Source organism: Sardina pilchardus, chromosome 8 (assembly GCF_963854185.1).
Source record: "Sardina pilchardus chromosome 8, fSarPil1.1, whole genome shotgun sequence".
NCBI classification, from domain to species: Eukaryota; Metazoa; Chordata; class Actinopteri; order Clupeiformes; family Clupeidae; genus Sardina; species Sardina pilchardus.
The window spans coordinates 12995863-13007323 of record NC_085001.1 but is presented as its reverse complement, the minus strand read 5'-3'; the positions used below and the strand labels follow the sequence as shown (position 1 = coordinate 13007323).

At 45.4% G+C, this 11461-nt stretch overlaps 1 protein-coding gene across 1 annotated transcript in view; it reads left to right on the top strand.

Moving 5' to 3' along the window:
- Positions 1-10552, top strand: part of sh2b3 (SH2B adaptor protein 3) — a 38611-nt gene extending 28059 nt beyond the window's left edge. The window contains exons 5-8 of the mRNA XM_062542758.1: positions 1386-1477; positions 1882-2096; positions 5779-5950; positions 6944-10552. Of these exons, the coding sequence (XP_062398742.1) occupies positions 1386-1477; positions 1882-2096; positions 5779-5950; positions 6944-7347 (883 nt within the window). The 3' untranslated portion in view covers positions 7348-10552. The remainder of the gene's footprint in view (positions 1-1385; positions 1478-1881; positions 2097-5778; positions 5951-6943) is intronic.
- Positions 10553-11461: the final 909 nt, after the last annotated feature.

The following is an 11461-nucleotide window of genomic DNA, read 5'->3' as shown; positions in this document are numbered from 1 at the left end:
AGGGGAGGACAATTGGCAGCGTAAATCACCCCGTCGATTAGCCGGCTATCAGTGAGTACAATCGGGGCTAGCCGCCTAAAAGCCCGTGAATCGCCGGCTATCTGTGCAGTCAGTTAACGGCTTCTCTCTCTCTCTCTCTCTCTCTCTCCTCCCCTTTTACTCCCTTTCTCTCCTATTTCACCCCCCTCTCCCCCTCTCTCTCTTGTGTCGTATGTAGTTTAGGGTCTGTGTAGGATGGCGCTGCTGCTGCTTGGGTATCACATACAATAACATTTTGCTTGTCCAAGAATTACAAGAGACGCTTCCTGACCCAGCCCCGAGGCTTTTGTGTGGGCTCCCTCCCGCCACTTCCTCTAGGCCCTACCGTCCCATTTCTCTCTCTCTCCCCCTCTCCCTCTCTCTCTCTCTCACTCACCCTCACTCACTCACTCACTCACTCACTCTCACTCACACACACTCTCTCTCTCTCTCTCTCTCTCTCTCTCTCTCTCTCTCTCTCTCTCTCTCTCCTCTTCCTCGCTCCCTTCCTCTCTGCCCTCTCTCTCTCTCTCTCTCTCTCCTCCCTCGCTCCCTTCCTCTCTGCCCTCTCTCTCTCTCGCTCTGCACTATGTTCGTGTACTTCCTCAAGGAGTCGGCCTCTGTCTTTGCTCTGCCCTCTCTGCGTCTCTCTCTTCCTGTTCACCCTCTTGACCCCTGTCCCTAATCCCCCCTCCCCCCCTCCGCTTGGTCTGCCCCTCTCACTCACTTCCTATTTTGAATCTGATCTGAGCGATTTCTTTCCTCTCCTCCTGACGTTGTGGGGATTAGAATCGTGGTGACCATCTGAACCTGGGTCAGTTGCTCATCCTTCAGGATGACCAAGGTTCCAGAGGCAGTTGGGGTAGTTGAGGATAGTATGCTGCACGATATGAAAAAGAATTCATCACTAAACAAATTATAACTACTAGATAGGCAGAGGAAACCTACAGTTTACTCGAGTCAAAAATGCCCTCGAAATGTCAAAAACCCACCTTTTGATTTGGATTCTTTGAAAAATGTAATGGGTGCAAGGTTGTTTAGTTACTGTAATCAGATTGCAAGATCCAAGTAACTATAATAAAAACCAGATTATGGTTATGTTGCTTATGGTTATGTTGCTTTGTTTTGTCAACAATGCAAGCATCTTAAGTTAAGGCATCCGGCCTTATCAAATATTGGTCTGCGTGAAATCAGTGTTGAAAAACTTCCAGGAACATGGAACACTCAGTAGGTTATGTTGGACTTGTTCCTGTTCTGGTTGAAAGTCATTTCATGAATCCTCATCATATTCATCAGTGCTGTGTGTGTTTTTGTGTGTGTGTGTGTGTATGTGTGTGTGTGATTGCGTGTGTGTTTGCATGTGTTAGGTCCGACGGTGTGGATTTGCAGCTGCTATCTCCCTCTTTGGGAGACTCCAGTACAGGAATCAGAAGAGAGAGCTCAGAGTCGACCAGCCAGGGTGTGTATGACTGCGTATTCACTGATGCAAAAAAAAAAAATTGAAATAATCCCAACAACCTGTAACCAGCAGCCCGTGAAGAACAGGATAGAGATTAGACCTCATGATCGCAGAAATCGCAGCGCAGTGATCTCTGTGATCATGAGGTGGGTGAGCACCTCCGAGGTTTTTGAGATCGGGGCCCTGATATGGGTGAGCTGCAGAAAGACTAGCAGCTTTTTTGTCTATGAAGCAAAAGCCATGCTTATCTTCAGTCATAGGCCGAGATACTGTACTGCAATTAAAAAGACAAAATGTTGAGACTATGATATCAGCCTTGAACTGACTCATCGTTGTTTGGAACATACACTGTTTGCGTCTTCATAATGTATGTCATATATATATCTCCTTCTCACCCTTCTCAGGCTCACCATCCTTCTCGCCTCCAGAGCGCGTGTACCATAAGACGCATCACTTCCTGTCGTCGTACCCCTGGTTCCACGGGCCCATCTCGCGGGTGAAGGCGGCCCACCTGGTGCAGAGCTCGGGGCTGGAAGGCCACGGCGTGTTCCTGGTGCGCCAGAGCGAGACGCGGCGCGGGGACTACGTCCTCACCTTCAACTACCAGAGCAAGGCCAAGGTACGGGGCCGGGGCCGGGGCCAGCATTCATCCCACATACTGTACAGTCATTTCCTGTGTATTAGCCGCATTGTCTATGAGCCGCAAGACAGTGCTTTATGCAAGTTAAAGAGACCCTATGCAACTTTTTCATAGTCATAAAATCGCTTAGAAATCGTTGTTTTGCTTGACTGACCAGTTTTATCGAAAACAGTCACATTTCCTCCCGCCCCTAGTGTCCCTCTCTGCTATAACAACCTTGCAACTTTCTGATAAACTATCGTCTGCTGTTTACATCTGGAAGTCAGAGACGCGAAAGGAACAAGAAGAACCACGCTTGCAATTTATATATTTATATATAGCCTATATATGTATAAATATACACGCTAAAGCTGTCGGGGAAGCTCTGCAGAGAAATATGCAAGCATAAAACGAGCGAAAACGAAAAACGAAACCGAAACCAGAGATGAAATCGCCAATCCTGCATTATTCCTCTTTAAAGTGTATTAACCTCATAATAACTGAGGACATTTTGCAAATTCAATGTACAAGCTGCGGCTAATAGTTGGGAAATTGCGGTACAACTGATTATCATAGCATTTTGGAAATTAAGCTGAAAATCTGACCCTAATGTAAATCTGTGGACTTGTTTAAAAGATATTTGTCTCATTATGTGACATGGGTTTCAAGTTCAGTTATCACTCTTCTTAAGTTAAAAACATAAGCATGTTACGATATTATTTTCACAGAAATCTGATATTTTATTGAAATTCACTGTGTACATTATTATCCATTATACATTGAATGTCAAAGCAGCTTGAAAAAGTGTTAGGATTAGATAGGATTGGACAGGTCACATGGGGATAGATCACTGATTGTTTGGTGCTAAGCCCTTAGATACCGTCACCGTCATCTGTGGCTTATTAATAAATTGGGCACCTTTCCTCTCGCCCCCTTGGCGCACCTTTTATGGACTCCTGGCCTGTGCCAACGTCTTTTCTCCCTGTTCTTTCGTTTGATTTCTGCCACATGTGTGCACCCACACAAAACTGTGGCAACACTTGTTGCTGGCTTACATTTAACAGTCAGCCATCTGGACTCTTTATGGAAATACCACCTTCAATTTGGAAACCCTAAAACCTAAACTTATCTGAAGGCGGTGTTGTTAAAAGGTGCAGTCCGTGGTTTTTGACCCAGTACACCTTTTGCGAATAGATTTCTGTGAAGTGGTCCCCACGGTCCTCTGACTGTGCGCTTTGTGCTGGTGCTGAGAAAAGCTCTGGTGTTTGTACACAAAGCCATTTACACACACAGTATAGACGGTTTCATGGAACGTTCAGGTGTTGCTACGGTAATGCGGCTGGTTTATGTTGTTACCGTTAAAACCGTCTATATATGGGAAAGAAACATGGTGGCCTGAACGAAGCCATAAATGATACCAGCCAATGAACACGTGACTTTAGGAGCACGGAAACAAGGGTTGTAGTTTGATTGGCTGTTGAGTAGGGGTGCAAGAGACACTCTGCCCATGAGAGGAGACGATACACAATATTGGGTTTACAAGAATGAGACGAGGTGATATTTTAACATTATTCTTAAGAAATCTTCAGTGATCAAATATGTATTACCAGAAAAATAGCCTTATATAGACTGAACGTCACAGAAAGCAAAACAATCAAGTTGTGCTATATTTTGAAATGTTTTAACTAGTGATATTTATCTCAAACCGAGTACTAGTAGCCTTTGTTTACTTGCCGATACCAATATTTCTAATTTAGGTAATCATATTTGAATTTTTCACGTGGATCTGCACACCCATTAGTTTCGGTGAAATATCTCACAAACACTTCGCTCAACACATGATAAACAGCAGACCTTACTGAATACGAGCGTGTCTCTGAACAATAAGTGGTTCCCGAGTAATGCAATGACCAGGAAAACTATCCCTAAGATCACACTGAACAAAACAACTGACCACTTCTGCATAATTTCATGGAGTGCTGAAATGTTTTTTTGACCATATCTGAAGTGACACTCCGCAAATTTGCTATGTGGTTGGGAAATTATTGCAGTATCATCTTAACTATTTGTGGAAATATTTGGCTACAGTACATTTAGGTTACAACACAAATATTTCCATCCATAGATCAAAATATAAGCAAGTCTAACCTCTGAATTGTGTTTCAAAGTCATGCTGGTTACAGCTGAATACTACTTCAGGAGAGATTTTTAACTTGACGAGAAATATCGTGACATTGTAGTATTGCGAGATCTCGTCACACCCCTATTGTTGAGCCCAAACAATGACAACTTTTTGGCAGAATCGCTGATGAATTGTATCTCCAAAACAGTTGCTATTTTACAACTGTCTGCTGCACATTAATTCACTAGACTTTTGGTGTGGCCTACATATTCCTATGTCCCAAGTTGAACTGAATGGTTTCATTGGTTTAGACATGCTATCTCCTTCCAGATCTGAAAAAGATTTAACAGCACTCTAGCCCAGGCCTCCAGATCCTCAAATACATCCTTTCTGGCAAAACAAAACACCACATAAATCTGACAGGATGAGACAACAAAACCTCCCCCTGCCCTCGAGGCCATCCTGTAACTGCATAGTCCACTCCAGCCCACTCCATGCGTATGCTGTGAACATCTGAAAACAGGGACACATCGCTGCGACACAGACAATTACTTCTGTTTCGTGTCACCTAATGGCACTGGTGGTCTTTTGTTTTTCAAGCATGTGCTAAGTGCTTACATGGACGCTTTGTGTGTGTGTGTGTTTTTTACCATTATCAGGTTCATGAATCGCCCTTAATCACATCAGAAACCAGATGAGCTTATGAGCTTGTCTTACAACTTTCGGACAAACCTTTCGACCTAAACAAAAACAACCTGAGACTAGTAAATATTCAAGGATTTCGTAGTTGTACACATCAATCAGCATACTGTATGCATCAGATGCATTGAAAAGCACTGTGGAGGAGGTACACATGGAGAAGTGCTCACGGTCCTGTGGACTCGGCACCTACAGGGTGACCTCGGTGTTGTCGGCCCCGCGCCCCCCCCCCCCTCCCCCCCCACGGTCCCCCCTCCCGGTTGAAGCTGAAGCGGTAGCCGTAGCACTGGGACCCACTTGGGATGCGTGGTTTGCATAGTTCAATCCGGCGATGTTTAGAGAAGTCATTTCCTGTCTTACCTCTCTCTGAAATGTCCTCTGTAACCTCTCCTTCCACCTCCTCTCCACCTCTCCACCCCTCCACCCCTCCACCTCTCCACCCACCCACCCACTCTCTCTCTCTTGCTCACTCTTTCATTATTGCCTCCACCACAGAGTCTATGTTTTTTTTGTTTTTGTGTGGTCTGTCTGTAAGCAGGATTATGCAAAAAAACTGCCGCACCAATTCACATGAAATTTGGTGGAAAGGTGTGAAGCAGGGTCCAGGGAAAAAACCCTTCAATGAACTCACTTTGGGCGCCTGCTAAAAAAACGTTGTCCCACTTTTGCTACAGTCGCGAGATATGGCATTTTGGCGTCTGTTGCCGTTTTTTCTGCCCCGCTCTCTCCCTCTTTCCGCTCTTTCTTTCTTTCTCTCTCTCTCTCTCTCTCTCTATCTATCTATCTATCTCTCTCTCTCTCTCTCTCTCTCTCACTCACTCACTTACTCACTCACACTCCTCTCCTCCCTTCTCTCCGCAGCACCTGCGGCTGTCGCTGACGGAGTGGGGTCAGTGTCGCGTGCAGCACCTGCGCTTCCCCTCGGTCATGGACATGCTCAGTCACTTCCGCCTCTACCCCATCCCCCTGGAGTGCGGGGCGGCCTGCGACGTCACGCTGTCCAGCTACGTGGTGGCCAGCGCCACCTCAGCAGGTACACACACACACACACACACACATACACACACACACACACCACACACACACACACACACACACACACACACACGCGCGCACGCCATTTACGGATCTAGTTACACACAAACACGCACATGCAATTTACGGCTCTAGTTACTCACACATGCACACACCCATACACTCACACACACTCACACACACACACACACTCGCACACACACCCAAAGTTCTCAAAGTTACAAGAAAGATAAAGGTAGAAACACATCCTTATGTACACACGTAACCTGAACCACACAGACACATTCATGCGCTGCCATTACCGCACGTCGTCTCATCATGACCGTAAGCCGTAGGGTACAAAGTTGAAATTTTTTTAAAAGACTTCAACAAAGGTCCCATATCTAGGCTAGCAGCACAGATTGTGTCAGATTGTGTCACCTATCCGGTGTACCTGATGGCTGAAAGTGAAACTCCGGCAGATATGTAGGGCTCTTAATGAGAACTGGAATGGGGCGCTTCCGTTGTTTTCTGAAGTGTGTGTGTGTGTGTGTGTGTGTGTGTGTGTGTGTGTGTGTGTGTGTGTGTGTGTGTGTGTGTGTGTGTGTGTGTGTGTTTGTGTGTGTGTGAGTGAGAGAGAGAGACTCTCGAACAGATGGCCTGTGACAGAGTAGGGGTAGACTGACAGCAAGGGCAGGATTCCCACTTCTGTCATGTGGTCGAGACAGCAACTGAGCACTTCTGAGAATTCATGTAGATCACACACGCGCACACACACATGCACACACACGCACACACACGGACGCACAATTGCACAACCTGTGCACTCTTGGCTCTCGCTCCCTATTGTTATCTAAGTTATCTATTGTTACAGTAATATCTCATGCACACACACACATCTCATCAGTACACACACACACACACACACACACACCAGACACACCTGCCTTATCACTTAAACCCTGTCTCTTATGTGTGTGTGTGTGTGTGTGTGTGTTCCATCCGCCCACAGGTCAGAACTCCCCGGCGGTGCTGGTGCCCTTCTCCCTGCACCGCTGGAGCTCGGAGCCCAGCCTGGCGCTGTGCACGCCCCCCAGCCGCTCGTGCCTCTCCCCCTCGGCCCACTCCCTCTCCCCCACGTCCGGCCCGGCTCCGTCGGGGTCGCCCCCCCACCAGCACCAGCCCCAGCACCAGCACCACCAGAACCCCTCGCTCCCGCAGCGGCCCCCGGCGCTCCCCGACCGGCCGGCCCCTCCACCCCTCCGCCGGAGCGAGTCGGTGGGCCGGCGGCCGATGCTGCAGCGCCACCCCAACCCCCTGCCCCCCCTGCTGCCCCAGCGGGACTCGGACTACGAACTGGAGCCCCCGAGCAGGAGCCACAAGCGGGCCATCGACAACCAGTACATGTTCCTTTGATGGAAAGGTGTCCGCGGCACGTCGAGTTCTTTCTCACGCCCCCCACCGCAGTTATCAAAGCCACACCATCTACACCTAGCACGAGTAGAGTGGAGTTGAAAGACAGAAGGTGGGGGTGTTGCGGTGGTGGCGAAAAAAGGGCAAGACGCGTTGCCCCTTGGCACCCTTAACAGGATGTCTCTGGTGAGGCGTCAACACACAGCACCACAGACTTAGGGGGATGCAAGGGACCCCGTCAGCGGTCAGTTCCCCTCCCAACTGACAGGGGGAGCTACTGAGCCCGGAGCGGGCTACACGAGACTCGAGCAGCGCGCAACACTGTTGTGGCGTAGGCTCTGTTGACACACAAAAGTAGGTGCACACCATTGGTGTGTGTGTGCGTGTGTGTGTGTGTGTGCGTGCGTGTGTGTGTGTGTGTGTTTGCGTGCATACGTGTGTGCCGCGTGTGTATGCCGTGTTTGAGTGAGCGATTGGCAGACTTGACTCAGGATTCCACCTGCGTCTCATATTGACATTTGCGTGTCCTCCATGAATGTATTTCTGTTTTTTCCCCTATTGCAGTCGATCTTTGCCTATGCTATAATTTCACTGCAAAACAGCAATGGATGTGCTTGCATTCTGAGGACGTGGAAATACAGAGTGGGGCCTCGAAGCCTGACACCGATGAGTCCCACAGTCTTCAATAATCCAACTCCTCTGACACACACACACACACACACACACACACACACACACACACACACACAAAAGCATACCAAAGAAAACACAGAGGCATACACTGTGTTTTTAAAGTGTTATTTGAAATAAGTTAACGCAATAACAAAATATGTCCTTAGTATGGTTCACTTCAGGGATTATTCGTCTGCAAATGATTATTGCAAGATGGCACAAATCACAGCAATAAGCATTAATAACCAAACAAGCAGGAACAGTAAATGGGCCTGTAGCGCCACCTAGAGGTGTTCTTGTGCTTCCCAATTTCAGGCTTTCCAGGGAAATCAAAACCTGTCAGCTTTGAACAATGAAAAACCAATTGATGTATATTTGAAATATTTAGATGGTTTACATGTTAGAATATTGAACAAATGCCATTGCATTTGAATCCGTTTCATTTAAAAGGTCCACACAGGCCCCATGCTGATGTGGTCTCGACATCTGTTAGCCTTTGTTGGAATCCAGACTCCATAGTTCATGTAAGCTACTGTTTTGGTTTACAATTATTGTTGATTTAAACATTCTCCTTTCGTATAGCCTAACCAAAATGTTGCTTCAGTGTTCAAGCACTAGTTCTCCTCCATTCTCATATTAACAGTAAATGTCTGTCTGTCGCTTAACACTAACATAGCTGAGAAATGTACAAAAAAAAAATCCATACCCATCACAGCCAAAAAAATATTGTGCCAATGTCAAAGTATTGTTAAAATGTTTCTGTTTTAAATATCAGAACGTTTCGAATGAATAGTTCACACAGACCAGCACAGTTAATGCCTTAACAATATTGACTTATTATTGGTTGGGCCCATCCAGTAGGAAGAAAGCCAACGTGCCTCGCCACGTTTCACTTCACTCCATCTGGTGTTATGAGGGCCACTTTAACCCATGGATTTTTTCCCTGCACATTGATCTTCTGCCATAGTTGGCTCCAAATCTGATTAAGCTGTTGTAGATCAAATACCTTAAGCAGAATGCTTTTTATTGACTCTTAAATCTGCCATAATAAACTACACCCACACACACCCACACTGCCAAAAGCACGCAAGTGGCATTCCTCCCCATCTCTTGCTGTTAAGAGAGCTTGTGCCTTGTGCACACCAAAAAAAAAATGCAACGGTAGTCTTTGTGACCCCTGCCACTCCTACAAGCTTAAATATAGATTTGCTCTTGCTACTTAATTTTTTTTTTTTTTTTTTTTAAATGTTTAAGCATTGTGTGGTAAATTATCTTGGAACTTTTGCACCATTGCCACACCAGCACTGCACTGCCGTGTACAAGCACAGCCAAAAGAGAGGTGCACTTAAGACTCCTCTGTTCAGACCGCGTGTGGCGCGCCTTTTGCCCCTGTCCCTACTAGGACTAGCATGTTGTGTGACTCACTCGCAAAGCCCCAGTCTATTTTTTTACATTAACATGTGTTTGCAGCTGTTGCAGAAATAGAAATGCAAACTGTACCTGTGTATTACTACCTCGTTCATAAATTTTCCAGATTGCTCGGCACCATAGACCCACACTCTGAAGTGGGTGAACTGGTGAATCAGCATTCATCGCATTCGTATATATATTTTTTTTTTTTCTTTTTTTTTTTTTTGACACAAAGGATCCGTTGCAATGTTGGAACGCTGCACTTAAGAACCCACTCTTATATGTGTTTGGCAGCATTAGCATCCCAGCACACACTGCAATAGACCCAGAATGTCTCTTCTATCAAAAACAAAACACTTATTTTTAGCCTGAAAGAAAAAGAAAAAAGTCCATTGGTCATGGTGTTTTTATGAAGAGAATTTGTACAGAGAACAGTGACCCATCACCTCCACAGTGTCTTATTACTGACGTTAATGTCTAGGAACAGATTCACTTCAGTATTCATTACTGATTGCTTCTGCGGAGCTGTCTTGTCACCTTGTCAAAGAAGTGTTCCTTGGTGGAGTTCTACTCTCTCTCTCCAGGTCTGAAAGCCAGCCTCCCTGAAAGGTCAAACACATTGAATGTATACCTTCTCTATACTGTTGATTCTAGAAGACCACTGTAAAATCCTCTTGTCCTGCTCACCCTCTTGCAGAGCCCCTGAAGGGTCACGGTGGGAAATTTGTATTTAAGGGTGGAATTTATTTTTTTGAGCAACTTTTGTGTGTGGTCTTTTGCATTCCTTCGCAATAGATTTGCGTTCCCTTGCAATAGTGTTGTGTTCCGTCAGTTTGGCATTCCCTTGCTATACTTTGACTTTGTGTGAGGGAACGCAAGACTATTGAGAGGGAGCTCCATTAGAACTCAAAAAAACCTATTCCCTCCTTCATGAGAATAAATTCATGTCCCTTTGGGGCCTCTGTACCCTCTTAGCTTATTTAACCAGAACACATCTTCCTGTTAAACCTATTAGTTATATTTCAACCTTTCACGTAGTTCTATGCATTTAAATTATACCAACTGTATATTTGTGCTTCATTTTTTATGATTTTTTAAAAAATAAATGTTATTGCTAAAACTGAAATGTATCCAATGAGTGGTTGTTCAAGACCTGAAATCAAACAAGCTCAATGCTGACCTCTTGTGGATAAAACTATAGTATATATATTTTGAGGCATTTACATTTCCTGCCTGAGTTTTCTGATTACATAACCCAATTCAGTCATTCAGCATGAATTTAAGGCTATTGTGAGTCTATCCCACAACGTCAAGGTAAACATGAGGGGGCTATTTCAAGTATGTGGTTTAGTGACAAACTTGAGTGAGTTAACTCGGTTAACTTGGAGGTAAACGTTTTCATGGCTTCACCCTCATCCCAACAAAACAAAGCCACGACATACTTCTATTAGGGAGTTTACTTTATCAATTGACCAGCATTTGTCACTAAACCATGTAGCCTACTTGAAATACCTCCCAGATGTTCTCATGTGAGTGACTGTCATGTGAGGTCGTAAGACCATGCCACACTGAATATTTTCTATGAAAAGTTGAAAACGTTACTCCCATTGATGGTGTGCTGGAAGTTATTCTGGGCACACTGATAAAGTCAAACGCTGAACGTTGTAGCACCCATTACACCGATTTTCCATTTCTATCTGAATACAACGAAGTTTATCTTGAGTAGCCTATGTTGCCTTATCACAGTTGGATTTTTCTTCTTCCTTTAAGAATTTGAAGGAGCTGTCACATTGCTCTGTCTTTGGACTAAACCATCCATAGCAGATGGTAGACTTTAGCTAAAAACATTACCCTTAGGAGGAAAACTAGCTGCTAGGGTAGTTATTGTAGAAGAAATATATAGGATTAACCTTCTATATCCATGTATGCCAAACATATGGAACAATAACAGACAACAACTGTGGAAGTAAAGCAGTCTCAGGTACCTGCTGCAATCAAGTGGAAGTAACGTGCATGACATCACGCCTACGTCAGG